At 35.5% G+C, this 25824-nt stretch overlaps 1 protein-coding gene across 6 annotated transcripts in view; it reads right to left on the bottom strand.

The window, feature by feature from the left end:
- TCERG1 (transcription elongation regulator 1) overlaps window positions 1-25824 on the bottom strand; it is a 59746-nt gene that overhangs the window by 1671 nt on the left and 32251 nt on the right. For all 6 annotated transcript variants that reach the window (XR_003792705.1, XM_029217144.1, XM_029217145.1 and 3 more), the window contains 12 exons: window positions 24864-25024; window positions 23747-23803; window positions 23312-23378; window positions 20675-20810; window positions 19768-19857; window positions 14027-14145; window positions 9660-9810; window positions 5377-5541; window positions 4933-5115; window positions 2799-2978; window positions 2024-2107; window positions 613-713 (listed from right to left, as the gene is read on the bottom strand). Coding sequence is in view for 5 of the 6 variants with exons in the window: in XM_029217144.1 (XP_029072977.1) it covers window positions 613-713; window positions 2024-2107; window positions 2799-2978; window positions 4933-5115; window positions 5377-5541; window positions 9660-9810; window positions 14027-14145; window positions 19768-19857; window positions 20675-20810; window positions 23312-23378; window positions 23747-23803; window positions 24864-25024 (1494 nt within the window). In the remaining variant the exon portion in view is untranslated. The remainder of the gene's footprint in view (window positions 1-612; window positions 714-2023; window positions 2108-2798; window positions 2979-4932; window positions 5116-5376; window positions 5542-9659; window positions 9811-14026; window positions 14146-19767; window positions 19858-20674; window positions 20811-23311; window positions 23379-23746; window positions 23804-24863; window positions 25025-25824) is intronic.

Here is a 25824-nt window from a genome sequence, read left to right as displayed (position 1 = left end):
GGTTTCCTGCATACTGATTGCTAAGCAATGTAAAATTGTTCTCCCGATGACAACTTGCTGGGGGTGGGGAACTACTGGGTATGTTACAGAGAAAATTTGTTTTAAAGCTCTGATTTTATAATTTAAAGTTTTAATTTAAAAGTATCCAGCAAACTGCTTTCCTCTGAGAAAAAATGTTTTTGCTGAGCTCAAATAAGATGATTTCAAGCTTTAGAATGAACACTGAATAGTCTTCAGAGGAGGCAAAGATAATTGATAGTGAAAGATTTTTTTTTTTAAAGTCTCTTCATGAAATACAATTCTTATATATTTGGAAATACTTCTAAAAAAGCAGTGAAGTGAAAACAAAAGTATGTTTAAAAACTGGATGGGTGGGTAACACAAAATAAGAATTAACATCTGGGCCCTTTCTTTGAAAAAAAAAGAGAAAAAAGAAAGAAAAAAGGTAAGGGTAGATATGGGCTGTATTCAATCTTTGATAAAGTTGCCTTCTTCTTATTCCTAAAAATTAATAATGTCAACATGTGTGTGAATGCAAAGTATGCTTTGGCCATCAGAGTAAGGACTAGTAAAGACAATGACTGCTGATATGAAACATTTCATTGCACACACCTATATGTTATAAATTTGGTCTCTTTCAAAAGCGTCCTGAAGTCAGCTTTGGCTGTGATGTATTTGTCTCTGATGTATTCTTCAAACTCTCTTTGTTTTTTCTGCAAAAAGACAATAAGATTAGGGGGGAAAATTCTACTAATTCCAAAATTAGTATCAATTATTTATTAAACAAGTAACCTGTAAGTCACGACATAAAATAATTCAAAAGAGAAAGGAAATAAGGTATGTTTTATCCATGTAACATTCATTAAAAAGGAAAATCTGCAGTGTACATTTTTAAGGGAAAAAGCAAGAATGAGAAACCATATAATATATTAGTAGTAGCTAAAACTTCAGGGCTTGCTATGTGCTACACTGTGCTGAGGGTTTTATAAGGTATCTCCTTTGCCCTTTGTAACAACCTCAAGGGGTAGACACTCTTAAAAATAAGGAAATTAAGGGTTAAATGTGCATTCCTAAAGACTGTATTTATATCTTCAAGCACAAAAATAATGTGGCATAATTTATAAGATAATGCGCAGAACTTTAAAGTTCAACTGAGCGTTTAGCTCAGTAAGGGAGCTTGGTAAGGGAATAGCAAAGTATAAACTCTGAGCTTTAAAAAAAAAAAAAAGACCTTGTTATCAATTCTAAAAATCAGAAAAGTCAGAGACTGAGACTGGTTCTCTCAGCTATCCGTCTACCACTCTTTTCCAACCACGTATATTTTGCGGTCCACACATCTAAAATTCCACCTAATGGAGTAGGAGGGGGAAGAATATTAGATCATGGGCTATTTGGACTCTAGACCTAGAGAAACCAACCAGGGCAGAATGATGGGAAGAAGGAACATATGAAGGCTGAGGGACAAAATGGACTGGAATAAGCTACACTTTCCTTGACATCATTCACTATTTCAGACCCTTGGTGAGTTCCTCTCCTACACAGGAGCCAGGGTGCACCAGAAGAGAGCTCAGCTTCTACAAACCTCACACATCTGAGGTTCCCCTACTCCAAAGTCTCTGGAGCATATAAGAACTAGAGATCATGTTATGTTTTTCTGCTAGCGTGGCTGTAAGAGTCAAGCACTTTGATAGCCTGGTACCAACTGCCAGGCTGAATAATATCTATCTAGTGGGACCTGACTATACAATAAATAAAAACTATAGCTTCATTAGTCTCTTAGAAGATCCCAAAACACAGGCTTAACCCCAAGGATTAAATTTTTAAAGTTCCTCTTGTGCTGTCTTGTTAATATACTGTACAAGAAAGAAAATATAAACTTGAAATTCAGATTTATTTCTCATACACTTAAAAGTTATTCACTTAAAACCATCAACTTCATTTCAGTCAAGATATTAATGCTGCTGATTAAGCACCCAATTAATATTTATAAACTGAAAATAAATCTCAGACAAAATTTTCTTACCCTGTCACTGGAGGAGAACTTAATGCACCGAGGATCTTCCTTAATGATTTTTTTTACTTCTTTCCACGTGGATGTTAAGGTAATCTTTGAAAGACAAGTGAATAAAAAACATAAATAGAACTCACTTTTATTGAGGGGATCAAACTGCAGCACATATGGTACATAACATTACACTGACCTGCAATCTCTTGTAATGCCCAAGCATAACTGGACTAAGTTAGGGACAGGGAAGCAGCTTTAATGCAATTTCTTTTTGTTGGCTTGCCACAAGAGTTATGTTCATGGCCATACTTTCAAGATGACCTAAGACAATCACGTGCAAACCCTGTATCTCCATGGGCAACATCGTAACTTCTGAAGAAACCATCACCAAAGAGAGATCAGATAAATAGGAGCAAAACCTGAACAAAGGGTACAAACTGCCAAACAAGAGGGCCACGGTACCAAATCGAAAATGGAGCAAAAGAAGGAATCTATTAACTCTATCATCAGGAAGCATCAATGATCACACACAGCTAAGGACATATGGAATTACTAAGGGAGCAGATACGAACTTAAAAACTGCAAAAGGAAGTAACTTCTAAACAGTGAAAGTACCATCAACATTTTATTTAAGCAAACGAACAAAAAAATCAGAGAAGAAAGTGTCATAAAACCCATGAACTCCAGTAATGGGTCTAAAGAGAATGACATTAAAAGTCATATCAATGTTTTACTTTGGGAATTATTAACAAAGATTCACCTAGATTAAAGTAGAAAAGTAAGAGCCGCTTACTGCAGAAGTTTCATCCAAAAGTTGCCTAAAGTGCTCCCTCTTCTTTTTGGTAAGTGCTTCAATGTGTTCATTAAAAAGCTTCTCTTTCTCCTCTCTTTCCAACAAGGATCCAGATTCCCAGCGGTGATCTTTCCGAAGAGTCCTCCGAGTATCAGACCAGGACACATCTGAAGAACGTACCTAAAAATAGAGAATGGTATCTATCACCAAACAGACTTACCTTATTATTTCATCAATAAAAGACTCATTTATTTGGTTTAGGAACAATACACTTAATAAAAGAAGTTTCTGATGACTCCATCTTAGTCAAGCAGTCACTGAACATCTACTTCTTTAAGCCAGAAATCTCACCTCCCAGAGCTCACCTAAGTTATGTAGTATGGGTTTAGAGGTGGCAAGGATGAAGAGAAGATATCTCCCATCAACCATGGTCCCTAAGAACTTTAAGTACCTAGGTACCTACTGAACATCTTACCAACTTCTGTTAGTAGTAGAAATGGATATAAATAAAAGAGGAAATATACCATCTCACAGCACAAGCAGCTCACCAGATAAAAAAATTTTTTCTTGAGCTCAATCTGGGACTTAACATTTATCAAGCACCTAAAACCATGTCAGGTGAACACTGAACTTGGCACTGGGAATACTAAATAAATAACAATTATGTCTTCCTTCAAAGGGCTTACTTTTTGTAGGGAAGATAAAGAACTGCACTAACATGTAATAAGTGCTGCAAAGGCATATGCTGAGCACAAGTTTGGTAAATGGCAACAGTGAGATCAAATCTGCCCAGATGGGTCAGGATCAGCCTTACAGAGAGATACTTGAGTGTGCTCCTCAAGAATGACAAAGTTTGCCACTGTGGTGGGAAATTTAAAAGCATTATAGGGCTTCCCTGGTGGCGCAGTGGTTGAGAGTCCGCCTGCTGATGCAGGGGACACGGGTTCATGCCCCGGTCCAGGAAGATCCCACATGCCACGGAGCGGCTGGGCCCGTGAGCCATGGCCGCTGAGCCTGCGCGTCCAGAGCCTGTGCTCCGCAACGGGAGAGGCCACAACAGTGAGAGGCCCGCGTACCGCAAAAAATAATAATAAAAAAAATAAAAACATTATAGGTGGAGGGATTGGCATGTGTAATGGTAGCATTCATTAAACTAAGTATGGTTCATTAAAGGTAAGTTCAGCAAGGCTACAGCTTGGGGGCAAGAGAGGAAACCAGAGGATAAGGTGATATGAAGGTAGGGAGTCAAGCAATGAACAGTTTCTTGTATTATGATAAGGAGACTGAATTTGAAATGTAGGGAACTTCCAGAAGTAGGGAGGACCTTTACCTTCTTCAAGTAACAGGGAGAGTGACAAAATCATCAGATTTGCTTTTTACAAAGACTTCTGTGATTGCAATAAAGAGGATGAATTTGGGGGAAGCAGAGGCAGAGACAGAAAACAAGAAACAACTGTAATTGCCCAGAGAACAGAAAAAAGTCATTGAAAACAGATCAGCAGAAGCAAGGGAAGAAATCAGAAGAAGCAACAGGAGTGATGAGAAGAGCTTTCTTGAAAGAAAGAAAAGAAACAGTAGGAGAGACAGTGACGAAGAGAAGAGGAAAAAACAAATAGAACAGCAGAGTGGTCTGGGGGCATTCGGTGTAGGGACAAAAAACCCTACCTACCTCAACAACCCTGGATAATACAGGAGGATTTTCAAAAAAAATCCCAGGGGTCAGTAAACCACCAGTCCTACATTCCATACCGTCTACATGTACAATAACTGATCATCACAATGATGACCCAAATCATCTAAAGATGAACTCATGTTCAGCACACTTTATTACTATGACATGCAAGTGTGTGATGATTTAAGATGACTTCATCAAGGATAATTTTTAAAAAAGCTTTGAGACTAAAAGACCATGAATTTTTATACAAAACATCAAACCTCTGAAAATTTTAAATAACTAGGGTTTTCCTATTCTAATGGTGTTAATACCAAGTACTTAATTTTAAAATACTTCATAGGTAACTTAGTAAATTATATCTCTGAGTCAGTTTAAAGAATATTAAAATGTCCACTAATAAGGTAATGTAATAGATTTCTAACATCCAGTACTTCAGAGAAAAAAGCAAAAGAGTAATACCATATCAGACAGAAGAGCCTTGAAATTCTGGATAGCTTCTTCTCGTTTGTGCTGTTCTCTCTCTCGATCTATTTCTTTTGTTTGTTCTGAACGAGCCTTCTGCACCTCTCTTTCTCTTTCTCGGAGGCTTGCCTCAATGCGGGCCTGCCTTTCAAGCTCCTTTTCTTTTTCTGAGTCTAAATTCTGTAAAAGTGAAATTACATTAACCTTCTTACTAACTCCATCAAAATATGCCTCTACAGAATAACTAGTTGGCCAAATACAAAATTTCAAACCTAGTTTTTAACCAATATACCTAAATACTCATTTCAAAGTCAACTACTAGAGAGTATTAGGAATACCAACAAGAAAAATTCTAAACCCAAAACAGTAGCAAATGGCTTTACCCTGCAATTAAGAATTTTACTATTCCATGGTTACTATATGAGTAAACACAATGGTTACCTTGGCTATTTTTTCAATGTACTGTTTGAAAAGGTCTTCTCTCATTGATGAACTATCCACTGCTTTGTAACGTGGATCACTTTCTACTTTGTCTTTTACTTTGCTCCATCGAGACTGACTGTCCAAGTGATGATTAGATAATAGTTCAAAGAAATCTGATTTTATCTGTATTTCAAAACAGGTGTGAGGTGGGAGGAAAACAATATGCCATAAGAAATTCCTCATATATAAATGTTTACAACTAGAAAAAAAGTTCACTTACCTTAAAGATGAGAATAACTTTTTTAATGCAGTTAGAGCAGAATTTTAGTAAAAAAGAATATCAGAATTGCTCTTTTATGAGAAATATAAAAATCAATACACATATAGGCTCTCATTTAAAATCTACCAAATTCAAAATAAATCATATCCTTCAATGAAATTATTCAAATATAGAAATAACTTTTTTAGGTTGTTTATAACTTCTGATCTCAGAACTGTCATGTTTTTATGAAGAATATGAATTTGCCAAAAGATTCAGGCTTATGAACTAATGGCAAAAATACTTTAACATCAAGATAGCAAGAATATTTTAAAAAGCAGATGAATAAAACTGTTTGTTAAAACTAACGGGAATTTAGAAACAGTTGAGCACAAAGAGCAAGTTTTATTCATTACAAATCTGAAACTATACTGTCAAATGTGTAAAAACAAACAAAAAATAAACTTTTATATTTTGGTTTTAAAAAAGAGCAATGTTTTTACCTTTATATATAAGAAAATTATAGAATTTCTATGGTCATAATTAGTCATTTCTAAAAAAAACACTATATTCAGATTTCCTGTGCTCTTTAGCCATTAAACATGTATGCCTTCACCAGAATATAAGTGTCAATGAAATTAACGTTCTTAACAAATCAAGTACCAAGTTAGTAACATTATACTAAAGGTATTAAATAATATTAACCTTTTAGTGTCAACGTATACAATACTTAGAACGTCTCTTCCAAATTGTTAAAACTGGAAAAATTTGTTAGAATTGTTAAAAATTTTACTTTAATAAGAGAAGAAAAGAATAAACAAGGCATTTGTTTTTATGCACTTTGAGGACCTCTTCTAAAATTCAGTCTCATTTAAATTATTATGTACTGCTACCAGGGAAGACATCCGAGGTAGCTAAAGTCATTTCAACAGAGGATTCCGACCAGGTCAAGAACCTCTCCTCCCCATAGGAATTAAACATGCTGCCTTCCTACCTGACCAAGGGAATGAGAAATTAGAAATGGAATCAGAATTTCTGTGTGGGCACAAAATAAATGAATCATTCCTTCTGCCTATTCCAACCCTCTCACTTCTCGCTGTAACCTCATTTCTCCTAATAGAGGATTAAAAGGGAGGTAGACGTCCTTTCTAGAAAACACTTGTAAGGTTATAAAAAACAGAGCTTCTGCATTAGAGAACTTTTTAAAATATGAGCTATTCAGCTGTGGATTTCTCCACTCACCTAACTTGGCTCTTGACTGTTAGGATTAATGAGAAATAACTCATAAGCCCAATATTTCTAGATGGCAATAAAGAAACTATACTTGAGGTAGCGATGTAACACAACTTTTCTGTTCATCTGTCTAACTTTGTATCTGACACAATGAACACCAAATTCCCAGATGCATGGGATAACTAGAAGGCAAAATTTACGTTAAATAAAACATGTAAGCTGCATCAAATAGGAATCTTTCTAAGCCATAAGAATTCACATTAACTTAAAAATATTTCAAACATTAGACATGAAGCCTATAAATAATTATCATATAGTTTTAAAAATATATGATGTATAAACAAAGTGAACTTTAAATAAAATTTAACTTCTTTCACTGTGGATATTACCATGACAGGCTACAAATGGCTTACTGAAGCTTTTTTTTTTTTGAAGCTGCTTTTTATATGAGAAGAATTATTTAACAACTGCATAAATGTCAATTTCCATTAGCAACAATTCAAGGTCCTACTGTCCCTATTTTCTTCTCTCCAAAAATGGAAGTACCTTACCAACTAAGCTGTTTAGTTAAAAAGGGAGAAATAGTTTCCTCAGCCAAATGTACTGAAACAAAAATTGCTCAGCAGCTAATTCAAAAGAGAGGGAAGAGAGAAAAATGCCAACTTCATAAGAGGATTAACTCCATTATATGCAACTTCAAATCTGTTGTTCCAAAAAATAAATTATTTGAAACACAAGTTAATAAAAATTGGTTATAATAATAATAAATTATAATCAAATAAACAAAAACTAGAGGGTAGCTACTTTGGTAAACAAAATAATCCAGTAAAACAGCTTTGGGGGCATTTTTTATAAAACTACCAGTGAAAAGCTACATGAAAATCATGATTGCACCCTTTAGCTCGAAAATGCCTACTAAAGGGAAAAAAGGATTTCACCAAAAGTCAATGCCCTTCACAGGTTTTTGACTCAGCAAGTAATTACCTTTAAATTTTTACTATTCGGCTATTGATTCAATTGTCTCAATGTTACAAAGACCAGTTAGGAATCTTAAGAACAAAGAAACTCCAATATACCAGTTTATTATTCAATTACACACAGCTAAAATGCCATTTTTAAAAAACATACTGCCAATATACTTCATAAGAATAAATACACAGTAAAAGTCATGAAATGATAAAACTTCACTAACCAGATACTTCTCAAAATGTGAGTATAAAAAGTACATTTAAACCTTTATAAAGATTTCTGCTTTCATAAGTTAGTAATTGATTTTGCATTCTTTAAACTGGCTGAGAAAGTTTTACTTCGGTAATTTCCTTTTTTTCAATGTAATAGTACAAAGATAAACCTTTAATTTAGAGAATTCAAATTTTACAATCAAAAGAAAGTAAAGCTGAATATATTAAGTTCATTTAGATGTAATGTCTATTTAATTTCTTATTTTAATTAACACATCCTGGGCACAACTCTCATTACTTCATAAGGAAAAAGACTAAAAAAAATGTAATGTACCGGAACTGTGGGAGGCTAAAGTGACCACACAGAGAGATATCAATTCTTTCCTCACTAGAGAATCCCATAATACTTTGCATAGCAGTGATTGACAGCTGTCAGACCAAACTGATTGACAGGCCACACAGCACAAAACTGTAAAGTCTATCCACTTGTTATAAAACAGAATACATAAAATAATTACCAAAAACAGTGTTCAGAAAAAGAACATTAGTTACAAATGCAAAGAGAAAAACATTCAATTTGTTTAAAAGCAATCATACAGTATCAATCATTTATTTACTTGGTTTTCTTTAAAAAAAAAAAAGGTTCTTACTAAAAGTCAAAAGTAGCAAACAATTCATTGACATGATTCTAATTCAACAGTCAAAATGTTTATGCAGAACTCAACCTTGCACATTTCCTCTGAGAAGCATAATCATTTACCAAAGACAGTCAACAGTGAAATAATTCTCGAAAAATCTACCTTGAAGCATAATAAATCAGATAATCAGGAAATTTCAGTTATTTCTGACAAAAGTTATTTCACCTAATACTGTTGCTATTTTCAATGAAAGAGGCTTCCTCCCAATAAGAGTGGTGTTACTTCCATAACAACATTTCTTAATAGAATCTGTAATATTTTAACTTTCTAGAATAAGAGGCAATTTTAAATGTCAAGAATGATAAAGCTTCAGAGGTTCTTTTTCTCTATTCACAAAGCACACAGGGTCACTAAGGAGAGTGGCTGCATGTTTTGATGGTTTACGCACCACTGGTGCCACCTCCCTACCAGTCTGCCTCCTCAGTGGTGAGCTCCTCTCCACTCCTGGCACCACTGTCAAATGACATTTGGAATTCATTAATCTTTAATAGCTGACCTTTAATTCTGATAAGCAATAATTCATATGTAAGCTATGTTTACTAAAAGATTAGAAAGTCACCAAAATGCTATCTTTTAGAGGGCAAAAAATATAAAGAAGCTTTTTGAAAAACTTAAATGTTACTACCTATAAAGAACCTTGAAATCTTAGCAGGCAGGCACCAGTGAATAGATAGGCCTAATAACCACTTCTGGGTTTATTGGGCATCCTAGTATTAATAAAATTTAAAGAAAACCTATGCAGCTAAAATGTATGCATTACTGAAGTGAAGTGATAATATAAACAACTGTAAAAGTTAACTTAAAAAGCTAAACAATAAATGTGGGTCCTGTTATGTATGCCCATGAATGAGATTAGAAACGCAGCACCAGTTCAGTCCCTTCCCATTCACACTCCCATCAATCACACCACTGGAACTAAAACCATCTTACCTTCTCACCTCTGGTCTTCGAATCTTCTTTCTCTTTCTTCCTTGCAGCTGCCACAAATTCATTAAACAAGGCTTCTCGATCTTTCATCTTTTCAATTGCTTTGAATCTTGAATCTTTAGCATGCTTGGCTGCAAATTCACTAAAAGTAGCTCTGTAACAAAATGGCAAGTGTGCTAACTTTGGTAGAGCTTTTTCTACTTGTAGAAAGGTATAGCAGACGATACCATCTTCCCAGTAAGAATATGTGCCAACAAGACAATGAGTCCCAAATCTGCCTACAGAAAGGAGTGAAAGGGCTAAAGAGTGAAAATGTGGTTAGAGATCTGTATACTATCAGCATAGTGTTAGGGGGATAGACATCTGAGAGCAAAGAATTTGTGTACTTCAAGAGACTTAAAGGGTCCATCTATTTCCACCCTAAGATGAGGCTGAATTCTTGCTTCCATCCATGGTGGAGTAACTCTTATTGAATTAGCTCTCCTTCCATAAGCAACTATAAATCCAGACAAAATATATGAGGCAATTGATTTCAAGCAGTGGACAACAGGTAGAGTAAGACTGAGCTAAGAAGCCCCGTGGCACTGTGCCTCAGGACAATTTCCCAAAATGCAAAGAGGTAGAGTCCAGGCAGAGTACAGTGGTCCCAAAGAGCTAGAAGCAGCAGAGATCAGAGTTTCGGTGCTAAAATGGCAGAGGAATAAGCTATAGAAAGAGGGTACTACCCCAGAAGAATACCATTTCGAAATCCCTCATGAATAAGTAGATAGCCAAGGCCGAGCTATAAAACAGCAGAAAGAGCACTCCCGGTACCAAACTGCTACATGCTTAAGAGCAAAAAAGAGATACCAGACACTGAGTAGTGCTGGAAAAAGAACAATATTAAGACAACAAAGCCCACAAAAGATCCACAAGGGAGACAAAGTCGGAAGTTTGACAAAAACTCCTTCCATTTTCTGAGATCCATACTAACAAAGCATAAACTCAAACCTAAACTTAAAGTGACTGGCCTGTAACTGGCTTGCTAAAATAAGAATACACACTCTTGAGAGAAAGATAACAGATTCAAGTCTCTACCTATTATCCACAATTTCCAATATTCAATTAAAAATCACTAAACATACAAAGAAACATGGGATCCATATGAAAAAATATTTTTAAGCCAATAGAAATTATCCCAGGATGCCCAGATGTTGTTTTAGGTACAGACAAATCCTTTAAAACTATTATAATTGGGCTTCCCTGGTGGCGCAGTGGTTGAGAGTCCGCCTGCCGATGCAGGGGATGCAAGTTCGTGCCCCTGGTCCGGGAGGATCCCACATGCCGCGGAGCGGCTGGGCCTGTGAGCCACGGCCGCTGAGCCTGCGCGTCCAGAGCCTGTGCTCCGCAACGGGAGAGGCCACAACAGTGAGAGAGAGGCCCGTGTACCACAAAAAAAAAACAAAAAAAAACTATTATAATTATATTGGAAGAATTAAAAAATATGTTCAAAGACATGATCTTAATGGATGAACAATTAGGGAGTTCCAGCAGAGATATGGAAAATTAAGGTCTATGAGGGCTAATGAAACTAAGTATTAAAAAAGTTTCTTCATGAAAAAAAGGCATTTATAATGCTTTCATATATTTGAATATATTTCACCTTACATAATAAGAATTCACTCTTATAATAAACACTCCCATATTTAGCACATTTTTAGAGGTGAAAAATAAAGCTTACTTTCCCCTATAAAACTACTTATCTCAATTCAAAAATAAAACACCTCCGCTTAGGTATTAACACAAAGATTAAATTACTACTTTAATTATCAAGAGAAAACTGGCTGGTTAACTTTAGAATTTAGAGTTTAAAACATCAACTGAAGAATAGGCGTACTACTCACTGCTAACATTTGCTATTTCTAAGCTTTGCTAACCAAAGCCAGATTCTAACAATCTTTTTATATGCAACTAGTATTACTCAAAATATCTAACTTCATTAATTCAACGTTTTTAACAAAAGGATACATTGCAAAACTGGGTATGTAACCACACATATACATACAATGGATATGTAACCATAATAAAATTATATGGTAAAATAAAAATGCATACCCCAGAAAAGGGATAATATGTAGTCCATTAAATCTATTTTCTTTTCATGATAAATTAAGTATACCTTGCTTTATAATTTTAAGACAAAAAAAGTAATTATTACTATGATTAAATAAACTTTTTAAAATGTAAAATCAATGTATAAAAGTGAGAATTCAATTATTTTATAAATATTTATATTATTTAGAATAGGTTAAAAAATATGTAAAATATATCTATTTTTTACCAGAAGAGACTAAAATGAAGTTTTAGCATTAGATTCCCATACAGATGTTTTCATATGACTCATCTTTTAATTCCAAAAATGCTATTTTATAACAGACAAGGTAGAGAATCTTTTGCAGGAAAAAAGTGAGGTGGATAGTTGGTTGGTGGTAGGGGATGGGAAAGAGTATAGTGACTCGCAGTTGACCATAGGAGGTATACCTGAAATTTCCATTAAAAAAGAAAAAAGACATAGAAGAAACAGGCACTAAAGTTAGGTAATTCTCCCCAGCCATTCCTTCCCTTGGAATAAACTCCAGTGCTTTATATCTATGAACTGTACTGAAGAACAGTTAGTGGTCTTTTCCCAATTCAAAGTGGGTCTATGGACAGTATTTTCTCAACTTTAAGTTTTTCCTCTTTGTTTTCTACTACTTACTAAAATTGGTCCTAATCTCTATGCTAGTATTAAAATGCATCAACTTAGCAATACAGCACAATGCCCCAAGTGCTAAGACTTCCAGTTATGTGCCTGATGGTTTTACTTTCTGAAGTAACCTGCATAGTAAAGATCACTTCAACAATTCTATCTGCCCCAAAAGAATATCAGTAGGGTACTGTGATACAGCAAGACTTAATTTGTCAAATCCACAAAAGAGAAATCTCATTGGAGTCTCAATTATTCCCAGACCCATAAAGGGTCTTTATAGATATATTTTGCTGAATCATTTGAAAATAACCTGTAGACATCCTGAGACTCCATCTATAAACATCTCAGCATACATCTCCTGAGGCTAAATCCTTTTTCTTCCATAACCACAATAGCCAAGAAAATTACTAATCTCTAATATTATATAATACCAATTCATGTTCCAATTTCCTCAACTGCCTTCCAAAACGTCTTTTATAACCCAATCGCAATTGCATTGACCCATGAACTTACCCTTTTGATTAAGAAAAAGCCTAAGACCCCCTGGAAAGTCTGAAACTCTGTTAACCTCTGAAGAATATTACATTCTTTATGGTCACAAATACTCAGCTTGCTTTTATGAAATCTGTATTAATAACACCATTAAGTTTCCCTTCATTTTTCAAATATACACTTTTGAAAAAGTGTACCAAATACACTTTTCCAAACAACAATACTCTTCCCTGTCTCCACGGACAAAAATAACTGTTTAAACAAGATAAACTTTTATAAAAAGTGCCATTTAACCCAGAGACTCCATGATTCTACCCCATAGTTTTAGAGATTCTCCATGTTCTTGTATATTCAAAGCAACTTAATATCTCTACAAGAAAGTGATTCTCCCTGTCTTGACTATTCTGTGTAATACTGGAACCTAGCTGAAATCCCACATTCACTCAGGGAAGTTACCTAATTTGCATATATCTTACTTTCCTTATCTGTAAAATAGGTAGGATATGAGCACCTAAATCACACTGGTTGTTTTGAAGACTGAATGAGATAATATACACACACATATGCGTGTACTTTAACTGCATATATGTGTAAGTTCATACATCTATCTAAAATATCCAATAACTGATGCCATTATTATTATAATGCTAAGCACATAAGTTTAAAATGTCTCCTTTTCTTTAGCCCTTTATATATATTCAATATATATTAACAATTAAATGAAAATGTCAGACAAGACAATAATCTAGACACTTCGAAATTTTTGAAATGAAAGGTCCTTCACTTCAATTCAATCAAAATAACGTTCCCACTCTGCAATTCATTATATGTAAAACTTAAAGAAGACAGGGACAGGTTTTTAATCATTTACCAGTTTCCAGAGAAGGAAACTTATTCTCAGAGGGAAGCTTTTAAAACAAAGGCACCCTTTCTTGAAAACCATGCCTCACAGAGCACCAGGGATTCCCTCCAAAGAACGAAGATTCTTAGAAAGGCAGAAACCAATAATGAAACAAGAAGTTTTTCATGTCCAGAAGTCCAAAAGATGTGTGTGTGTGTGTGCATGTGTATACACACACATATATATATTCAACTGATCTAGGAGAAAATATATACATACTTCGATATTTGATAGTAATAAACCATATACCTTGGATTAAATTTTGCTTCTTCCATCATTTTTTTGAAATCTTCCTTGGCTTGCATTATTTTGTTTTTCTTTTCCCTGCGTTCTTCCTCTGCCCTGGTCTTTACATACTGATCAAATACCTATTACAAAAATAAACCAATTTGACAAGTTAGTCTTTCATATAGGTAATCTAAATACCAAAGTGTAGAATCTTTGCTTCTCTTTTTTTTTGCGGTATGCGGGCCTCTCACCGCTGTGGCCCCTCCCGCTGCAGAGCACAGGCTCCGGACACGCAGGCTCAGTGGCCATGGGCCACGGGCCCAGCCGCTCCGCGGCATGTGGGATCCTCCCGGACCGGGGCACGAACCCGCGCCCCCTGCATCGGCAGGCAGATTCCCAACCACTGCGCCACCAGGGAAGCCCCCGCTTCTCTTTAAGACATAATTATTTTCACCCAAAATGTAATCTTGCTTTACATATATTCTATATATTTTTTCCCACTTAATAATGTATAGTCAAGATGATGAACTTTTGAAGTCACAAACCAGTAAGAGCAGAGAAATGTGGAAAAAAGAAACAGCAACTCTGGAAGCTGAAAAGCACATGGAGAGGTGATAAAGGATTTGGCAGACACAAGAAAGCTGGCCCTAAACCAGCAGTCAAGAAAACAAAGTAACCAATTTTGTAAATTAGAGAATCCTCAAACAGCTCCAGAATTGATAGCACCAGATACCCATGAAGTGAGGATAGGGTAATGCTACAATAAAGCTTTTTAAGAAGCAGTTTAACCACTAGATCCTCGTTGTCAACTTTATGTATCTGGGGCACTGCCACTCCTGAAACTCAGTAAGGCAAGGGGTTATTCTCTAGAGTAAGGGTTACCAAATCGCAATCTGCTAGCCAAATCTGGCCTGTTGCCTCTTTCTTTACAGCACAAGAACAGTTTTGATATTTTTATATGGTTGGGGAAAGTAAGAGAAAACTTCATGATACACGAAAATTAAATGAAATTTAAATTTCAGTGTCCATAAAGCTTTATTTGAACACAGTCATGCTCATTCCTTTACATAAATCTGTGGGTCTTCTCACACTACAACAGTAGAGTTACACAAGCATGACGGAGACCACGTGGCCCACAAAACCTAAAATATTTATTATCTAACCCTTTATGTTAAAAATTTGCTGACCCTTGTTCTAAAGGGCAAAACACTCTCTCTGGTCTGGGGTAACATAAATTAAGAATGAGGCGTACCAGATTGAGAAAACAGGGAATTAAGCAGTTACTTGCCACATACCAAGACACAGTTCTTTCAGAACCAATGCAGCAAGAGCAAGGAGACTAAAGTCCTTACCCAGGATCTAACCAGCCTAAAAATTACTTGCTCTGCAGGATCGCAACAAACCAGCCTAAATCACCTTACAGCGGGGCGGCTGGGGCGGGGGGGCGGTTTCAACCTCAGCACTTTTGACATTTTGGACCAGATCATGTTCAGCAGCATCGCTGGCCAAAAGATGCCAGCAGCACTCCCTCAGTTGTGACAAACAAAAATGTCCCCTAGGGCAAAAATGCCCTGGTTGAGAACCACTGTTCTACAGTAAAGCCAACAATCTTGAGAGCCCACCCAGATGCTAAGAGTGCCCAAATAGTATCTTAGTGCCTTGTTCTTAATCATCAGCAGTTAGGGTCCACAAAGACATCTAAGGATACTCTCCAACATGAAAAAAAAGACCAAGACAGAAAAAACTTAGGGGAAAGGGAGACTATACAGGAAAATGAAAAAAATCCTAAACTATATCAAAAAATTAAGACATTGCAACCATGAAACAAGAAAACTCAACAAAAAAAGAACTCCTAAAGCATGACAAAGAAAATAAAAAATCTAACTGAAGGGTTATTAGACAATAAAGTTGAGAAAATCATCCAGAAAGTTTTTTAAAAAGACAGAGATAGAAAACAAGAGAGAAAAGATACGAAACTCTGAGGACCAGCCCAGAGCACAAATGCTCTGGCCCAGAATGGAAAAATAAAGCAGCTGGAAGGAAATCAAAAAAGCAATGCAAGAAAATCTAAGAACTGAAAGATAAAAGTTTCTACATTGGAAGGGCCACCAAGTGCCTAGCACAAAGGGCCCTTCCACCAGCCATACACAATCACCATGAAATTTCAGAACACTGAAGACTAAGAGAAGATCCTACATGTTACAGAAAAAATAAGAAGGTCCACATACAACGGAACAAGTAATAAACAGAAGTTCCAAAAATAACAGTGCAAACTATATGCAGAGCAATGCCTTCAAAATCCTGAAGGAACAAGATTTCCAACTTCAAATTCCTTAGCAAGCCAAACAATTCCAAATAAGGGTACAATAAAAGTGTTTTCAAATATATAAGGCCTCAAAAATTTATTTCCCATGCACATTCTCTCAGGAAGCTACTACAGAGATAGAATGCATTAAAAGAGAGTAAACCAAGAAAGAAACGACATACAATGCAGGAGACAGGTAAACTTCCCCCTCCACAAAAAAAGAGAAATGAAGGAAATCCCCAGGATGACGATCAAGAGCTGTCATCCTCAAAAATGACAGCTGTACATCAGGTGTTGAGGGCAACCAGTCCAGACTGAAGAAAGTCAGAAGGCTCTGAAAGAAATGTCTTCTGGAAGATAAAACACTCTAATATTTTTCCAAACATATCTTAAAGAACTCTGTGGCTCCTTAAAAATGTGCATGCACATGTTGGAAAAAGGTAAAACAGAAAAAGTTTTTTTTTTTAATACTTAAGACCTTGGGTTCGATCCCTGATCAGGGAACTAGATCCCACACGCATGCCACAACTAAGGAGCCTCCCTGCCACAACAAAGACCCAGCGCAACCAAACAAATAAATACTTAAACACTTAAGACCTCTTTCCAGGTAAGTTCATATATATCCACAAATCTTTAAAAGCTATATAGAAATATATACAATTATCTCAGCAGTCCCCTGCTAGGCATGTAGGTCATTTTCAAAACCTTCTAAATATAGCACTGTAGTAGCTCATGAAAGTATCTGCAGGCTAACAGAAGTGGGGAAGAGTGTTGTTTCCAACCCCTCTCCTATCTCAGTATATACTTCTTACTTGTAAAAGTACTAAATTATAAATAAAAGCCAAGTGAATTTATATTAAGTTTCCTTTCAGAAGCTGGAAAAAACTTCGTATCCTCTCCTCTAGCATATCCCACACCAAGGTTAGGATTCACTCTCTGAGATGAACATCTCATAGAAAATTAGAAATTCTGGTATGCTTCCAAGTTTCTCCTAATTATTTGTGCCATGCCTCCCAATACAATCGGCTTTACGTTCCCTCATTCCTTACACTCCAGTTTTAAAAAAAGATTTCTACTCAAAAAGTATGAGAACCTTTGAGTTTTTATTTAAAACAGAATAATGCTTGATACTTTTTCTCTTTTTAACTGTAACTCTATTAAGGAGTTAATAATACCACCAGCTTATAAAATGCCTTCAAAATTAAAAAAGAATTTTAGTTCTCAATATGCACTTGTAATTTAACTCAGAAACTGCAACACTCAGTGCCATGAAGAGTAAAAGTCATAAAAGTTTTAAAGTTAAGTCTTCAGGGATATTCAGGTTAAAGCAGTGTTCCAGGCACCACGTACAGAGCAATCAACAAAATAAAGTTCCTGCCCTCTGTGTAGGAAAAGACAGATGGTTAAGATAATTTTAGATAGAATTCTGAGTGCTACAAAGAAAGTAAAGAAGGCAAAGAGACAGGTTAATCAGAAGGCACCTGGTCAAGTATCTGAATGTAATGAGTTAGTCAGCTATGCAAACACCTAGGGGAAGAACATTCCAGGAAAAGGGACTAATAAGTACCAGAATATGCCTGTATTGGCCAAGGCATATCAAGGCCAGCGTGGCTAGAATAAATGAACATAAAAAAAGAGGCTTGAGAAGTATGCAGACATGAGTGTATGTAGAATCTTATAGGTCATGAAAAAGAGTTTCAATTTTATCCTAAATGAAATAGTATGCAATGCACATTTTTTAAGCAAGGGAACAGTGCCTTAACTTGTCAAACTTTAAAATTAGTCTGGCTGCTGTGTGGAAAAAGAACTTGACTACAGAGGAGAGCAAGAATGGAAGGAGGCAAGGAGATCAGTTAGGGGCCACACAGATGACCATGGTACCTTGAATTAGGGTATAGCAAGGGAAATGGTAAATAAGAGGTAAATAAATGGTAAATAATTTAGAAAAGGTTTTGGAGGTAGATTTTGCTGATAAGACTTGAAATGCACAGTGGGGAAAAGTAAAGAATCAAGCTAATTTATAGGTTTTGATAGGGCCATCAACTGAGGTGAAAATGAGACCATCACACACAAATAGTTTAAAATAAAAAAGACTACAGTGCATGAAACACAGATGCAAATACATATGGAAAGTCATGTCTTCCTATTATGAATCTAAAATACATGTTTGGTACACTGTAAATTTCATCTCTTCATAAAATGTCTATGATTAGACCTACATGCATAATGGTACAAACTGTGCAGAGAATTATTACAACCATTAAACTATAAATATGGAAGATGGACACTACCTCTAGCAAATGAAATCGTGTAGCTCAACAGCACTATAGCAAGTGGTTCGACATACTCACCATTTTACAGAAATGACTGTCAGGGTGGTCCAGGTAATTCAGGAATTATATAAGTTGGAAGTGTGCAAGACTTTAGAGGAAGCAGCAATCACTATGAGATGGTATGTGTCACTGAATCATCGTGGAAATAAATGGCAGCTCAGTAACAAGTTAACTCTAGTTCTTATAATTCGTATTAGTTCAGTAGAGACCTTGAAGCGTCCATTATTACTCTAAGTTTACGATGAAAAGACATTTTAACAGTTGCCACTTAACAGATGTGGACTTTGTGTGGGTAGCATGTGTGAGATAAAAACACGCTAAGTCTTGTCTATCTACAATACAGACACATATATATGTATATGTATATTAGCACATAACAGTTGGAAAGGGTCAAGTATTCAACAATGGGCCTATCAGCTGGAAATGATTGGAGGTAGGTTTTATTCCTTTTTACTCATCTGTATTTTGCTATTTTTCTACACTAAATTTGCATCATTTGACCAGTAAAAACTAAGTTAATAAATGCATGTGAAATGACCCTGAAACCTTGGTATAACATCCGTATGTATGAAGCATAAGGACAAAATGTGCATGAGGCAAAGCCATGTCCACAATGGCAAAAGAATCCAGGTATTTCTGAGGCAGAAATGTCCACACAAAGGATCACTATGTTCTAAGGTATGAAACTGTTCTTAAAGTACTATGTTAGAAAAATAAAGGATCGTACTTTATTCCTTACAATTTAAAAATTATACTGGAGACTTCCCTGGTGGCGCAGTGGTTAAGAATCCGCCTGCCAATGCAGGGGACACGGGTTTGAGCCCTGGTCCGGGAAGATCCCACATGCCACGGAGCACCGAGGCCCATGCGCCACAACTACTGAGCCTGTGCTCTAGAGCCCACGTGCCACAACTACTGAGCCCACGTGCCACAGCTAGTGAAGCCTGCGTGCCTAGAGCCCGTGCTCCACAACAAGAGAAGCCACCACAATGAGAAGCTGGTGCACCACAACAAAGACCCAAAACAGCCATAAATAAATAAATAATTTTATATTAATTAATTAATTTAAAAAATTGTGCTGGCAAGGGATATACATTACTTAAATACTGTTATTTTCCTTTTACCTGTTTTCTCTCTTTTGGATTAAGCAATAAGTACCGAGGATCAAAAACTATCTTGTGTAACTCCTTCTCCCATGTTGAAAAAGCAGACACCTTTAAAATAAAAAAATGTATTGCCTCATAATTAAGTTGGCTCTAAAAACAGAAAGGTCATATAATTTTGCTTGAAATCTACAGGACATCTGCTTAAAAAGGACACATAATAAAAGCCATACTGCCGTTTCCATCACTAATAAATGACAAGCAGTGGGAGGCTAGCAATAGCACACTTCCACACTAATTGGCTCTGAACATTTCTATATTATATAGAAATAACACACACTTAATTACTCATTAAAATAACCACTCCTGTGTGACATTTTAAAAATCAGTACATCAGAAAAAGCCTTGAAGATTTGCATTTTGATTTCCCAAGCTTGCTCCAACCTTGTGAACAATGTTGGGATTTAAAGTTGAACAATTTTACTTACTCAAATGAATCTGTGAATATAAACAAAAGGTTGAAATCCCTTCTCAATTAAGCTTCATTAACAGTAATATCATAAAGTACCAGTTCTCCTTTAACCAAAAGCCATTCTGTAGATATTAAAAGAATCACATATACCTTACCTATTCCGTGTAGTCCGCCATTCTGTAATGTTAATATTCGTCTTATATTACTCACCAAAATTTAATGACCCAATAAATGTTAAATGTTATTTGTACTTAAAAGGACAGTAAAATGGCATCTAGTTAAACATGATATCATTAGCCAGGAAAAAGGCTGTTTGAAAGAGTACAGTGATTTGACAGGCTTCCCTTATCCGCCCCCCACAACATGAGCACTAACCTTAGATTTGACCTTTTAGCAAGACATATTTATATTACTTATACAAAACAGAAATATCTCCCCCAAAGATTGTTTTCTGACCCCTCTCTCTAGCAGCATGTCCTTGAACTGCTTCATTCGGGCCTCCAGAGGGACAATGGCCCTTTCTCGGGCAGCTTTAATTTCAGCTTCCATGGCAGCTTCTTTCTCTGAATCAATGTCTTTATTATCGTCTCTCCTATAAAAAAGAAAATATAGGCATCAACTGACAAAATATTAATAAGGAATCTTATTAAAATCTTAAAATCACTGGAATATCCAAGACTCACTACTGAGCAGCGTATTTTTGGCAAAAAAGAATTATATTGAGGGTTTCAAATAAACTCTAAGGGATAAGCAACTTTCACTAAAATAATAATAATAAAGTTACAATGAGCTTCTAATGATGTTACAGTGGCTGCATTGTTAGGAATGAAAAATACCTTTAATGTGCTGTCTCTCCCTGACACTAGCTGATATACAAAATGAACTACCTTACTTAAAAACAAAAAACTTATCTAATATTGCATTAAAACTCTATGTGTTAGAATCAAACAGCACAGAATATAATTTTTAGTTCTTGAAATGGTATAGGAAAAACAATATTTTCCAAAATGTTTTACATTATAAATGCATACAATTTTTAATCTAATAAAAATTGGTATAAGTCTTAGTAATCTCAAATATTTATTTTGAAAATAAAATGAAAATATCTGCAAACCTGGCCAAGTGGGTATGTGAGATATATACCTTACCTACCTGACATTTTTTTTACTCACTTTCTGGGTGATAAGTTGAGATTTAAGTTGAAGGACAGGTCCCAGAGAGCAACATAGGCCCCGGAGTAGTTAGGTGGAATTAGAACTGTTCATCAATGACTAAACTACTTCTTGTTTCTCCAAAAATGCACCTCAGGGCTAAGGGCAACCCTGCTGCTGTACGGTACTCAAGTGAGATTGTAAACATGAAATTGAGTCAACTCTCAAACCTCTGCCCTATGAAGAAGGACCATTCATGTGAATAATCAAAAAAAGTAATTCAGTAACATTCAGGTGTGTTTAAGCAGATCTTCCTTCTTAAATTCGATCTGCTAAGTATAAAAATAAAATTGGCTCATATTTCCTGCATAAACTTAAGAGAATTAGGAAAACAGAACATCAGGAAATTCAAAAGCATGCTATATAGGAAAATGAAGGGCCCAGGAGATGATTGGACCTAGTAAGGCCAGCCCACAAATATAGTGAGAGGTAACTGGCAATTTAGGGAATGAATCAAAAATAGAAGATATAGTCCGTGACCTGCAGGAACTTAGCGAGATAGTCTGTGACCTAAGATATGCACAAAACAAACAGGTAAAAGCAATTTGCCAAACAATATACCCTCTTATAATAATTCATTTAAAAACTATTTAAATAAAGAGTTAAAAGACATCCAAGAAATACAACTAATGAAAACAAATAACCTTTATAGAATTATACTAAATGAAAATGTCACAATACAAACTATCACTATCTATCTCAATAAAAGAAATAAAGAAAAACTAAGCCAGGAAAAATAGGCTTTTAGCTTTGTACCTAAATAGAGAAGCTCGGGCAATCCACATAAAGGACTTCTTTGACATTCTCCTGATAAAAGCAGTTAAAAACCTTACAGAGTTGTCTATAAGAACAAACAATTAAAAACAACCTAAAAGTTTAACATTGTAGGAACATCCAAAATTATGGTACATAAACAGAATGAATACAGTCATTTATAATAATTAAGAAAACAAACATCTTATTCTACATTTTTTAAAAAAAGAACACAAATTCAGTTGATTACAACCAATAAAAATACTTATACATTTGGTCAAGAACTAAAAAAGTCAACTGTAAAAATTCAAACAGCTGTTGTTACTGTGGTCAATTATGAGTGACTCTTTAATATCTTTCTTTAACATTGTTGCCAATAAAGAAAATTTTTTAAAAAAGAACCACCCTTGACAGGGGTTGTCTTACTGATTTCTTTGCCGTAATTTGGCTGCATTCAATCTGTCCTTTTCAGATAAGGACTATGATAAACCAGTCCATAGTAACGTCTTCAAACTTTCCTTTTTGCTGCTAAATAATGGTCCCATGCCTCCCCGGCCCATACACAAACACCTTCTACCCCACCCTTTCACCCCCCCATAGTTAGTAACATTCATTTTACCAAGCACTGGTCAAGCTAATACTTCCACTTATACCACTCTCTTTCTCTCGGAGCACTTTCTAATAAGCTGATGGGTTCCCTCCAAGTAATGACCACGGACACAAGGACTAGTGAAGTAACCAGTATATAAAAAGAGAGAGAAATCTGGGTCTACATTTATCAGATTTTTGGAATGGTGTCTGTTGGGGTCTACATTAAGGAGGTAACATTTTTATAAAATTCAGGCATAATGAATGTCTGAAAATAATTTATCAACTAACTCCTAAAATGTCATTTGACTTCATAACACATATTTAAATAACCAAATCTTTTGCACATCTAGCAACAGAAGGGACACCATTTCTACATCCTGAAGCAAAGCTTTTTAATAACAGGCCTAAAGAGAGCAATCATGACTTCTGTCTCCTAACACACACATTACCTGTCCCAATCATGAACTGACTGCGCCTAATCACAGCTTTTAAAAGGTAAAAATCTACCTAAATTACATAAACAGCAAGTATTACTTACTTCCGTTTTTTGGCTTTAACAGGTTCATCTTCATTCATTTCTTCCATTAATTCTTGTTCTTCTTTAACTATAAGAAAATTTAATTAAACTATCAGAATAAAAATAAGCAAGCAGGGGCTTCCCTGGTGGCGCAGTGGTTGAGAGTCCACCTGCCGATGCAGGGGACACGGGTTCGTGCCCTGGTCCAGGAGGATCCCATATGCCACGGAGCGGCTGGGCCCGTGAGCCATGGCCGCTGAGCCTGTGTGTCCAGAGCCTGTGCTCCGCAACAGGAGAGGCCACAGCAGTGAGAGGCCCGCGTACCGCAAAAAATAAGATAAAATAAAATAAGTAAGCAAAAATTTAAATATTTAGGTATGAATCCTTCCACTAACCACTACTGGAACACTGGTGTTAGCAGCATTTTTTTAAAGCTGCAACTTATAGTTCACTCACTTGCGCTCATAGAGAACTGCCACTTTTGGATGGACAGCATTGTCGGGGTTGGGTGCCCTGGCAAAAAAAAACATTTCAAATATTATGAATAGTTATATGCACATGGTACACAATCTTTTCTTTTAAAAAATTACTGTTTATATATCTATCTCATAACACTTCTTTATAAAACATGAAACAAAAGCATGATAATTCTAAACCTCCTCTATTCATCTTCCCTTTACATTAAATCTTTGATTCATTTTGAAATCTTTATTAACACATGTATTTATCAAATAAATGAATCAAATTCTTGTATCTTCTGCACCGGGTAGATGAAGTTTCACTAATTTGGAAATCACTAGTAAGCAGAAAATGTTAGTACCACGTATACATAATCTACGAAGATTTCTCAATTATTATTAAATGACATACCAGGATTTGTTTCAATTGAATTATTAAATGATTCATTTATCATGCTTCTATACCACACAAGGGGGTTCTTTAAAAACACAACCATATCAATACAATGGTAAATTACCAATAAAACACATGCAATAAAAATATGTACAAATATTTCTATTTATTATATATCATATATACTGAAATGCTATCTGAACATAAAGTAGATTAAAAGATTATCTCTTAATAAGGTGCAGGAGTCTCCCTAGTCTCAGGAATAAGGCTTACCTTCCCTAAATTTCATCAAGTTTAAAAGACCTTTGCATTTTTATTTTACAAAACTTTAGTAAACTTTATTTTAAAAATACTCTGTACAGTTTGATTATTTCAAAATATATATTACTAATCACAAAAGGTACTAAAAGGCTCACTGAGGAACATTTTAATAAGCATGGAGCAGGCATGAGCAGTACCTACATATCTTGGACTGACAACCCTGAAAAGGACAAGAAGTTAAAAATATATATATAATATTTTACAAAACATAATTTTACCCAAATTCTCTATTTTTTAAATTACTGAACTCAACCTAGAAAAGCAGTCTATTTTCCATTTCTCAAATACTCCTTTTCTTATATTCCTTGAAAACAGAGAGGATTTCTAAATTGCCTCACACTTTCCATAAAAATATTAAAAGAATATTAAAATTAGAGGTAACTCCTAATTTAAAACTTACTTAGTTTCTTCACTTCTTCCATTCCTTTTTTATGAGGGGGCTCCTGAATAATTTTGTCAACATCCGCCCTTCCAATCAGATCATCAGGTCGGTCCCACATAGAAAGACGGGTGGTAGGATTATAAAAGAAGACCCTCTCATCACCAGTCCAAACAACACACCTATGAATTGATTCAAACATTATTTTCTTATGTTATGGAACATTATTTTATAGTTAGGTCTTTTACTACCATCCAACCAAAAGGGGAGGTGGTGGTGGGGAAGGACACACTCGTATTATTACTTATAGAGAGCAAAATACAATTTTTAGAACAGAACAGAGCTGACTGGCTATGGGTAAAATAGCAGCTCAACATACTTATGGAGAAAACCAGGAAAAGCAAAGCAATTTGTGATCAGAATTTAGAGTGCTCGGGAACTTAAGTCTGGCACACTCAATTTTAACCTATCACAAAAGATGAATTTACTAGCAAAAAATAATGCTATTAAGCAGTTCTGAAGCTAAAGAACAGACCATGGCACCCTACGTATTACATAATACTTCTTAATGTTTCTTACCAAACCAGATTACAAACTCAAATGCAATCATTTATGAAGGCTTTAATATCTGACTATATCAAATATCAAAAAATAAAGAGAAGTCCCTATCGTGCTATGGCACTGTAGCCCACTACAGCCCACTGTTCCTATTAATTACAACTAGAAACTCAGCAACAACATAGAAAAAACAAGTACATGAGAACTCTGTAAGGTTTTTTTAAAAAAACAGACATATGGAGTCAAAATTTAGAGAAGCAAGGGTATAAATTTCCCCTCCTCTCTCAAACCTCTGCCCTGAGGTGGCCCCTAGTTGCACAGTGATAGTAGCAAAGGCAGCTAAAACTCTAAGAGAAACCAGGTCTTTATGACCAGATAATCAAAAGTTAATCCACAGCTGCCATCAAGGTGACCTAGATGTTGA

The sequence above is a fragment of the Monodon monoceros genome, unplaced genomic scaffold (assembly GCF_005190385.1).
Source record: "Monodon monoceros isolate NGI ecotype Baffin Bay Population unplaced genomic scaffold, NGI_Narwhal_1 Super_Scaffold_12, whole genome shotgun sequence".
Lineage (NCBI taxonomy): Eukaryota > Metazoa > Chordata > Mammalia > Artiodactyla > Monodontidae > Monodon > Monodon monoceros.
Note: the sequence above shows the minus strand (reverse complement) of the source record. Positions and strands in the feature narration are given on the sequence as shown.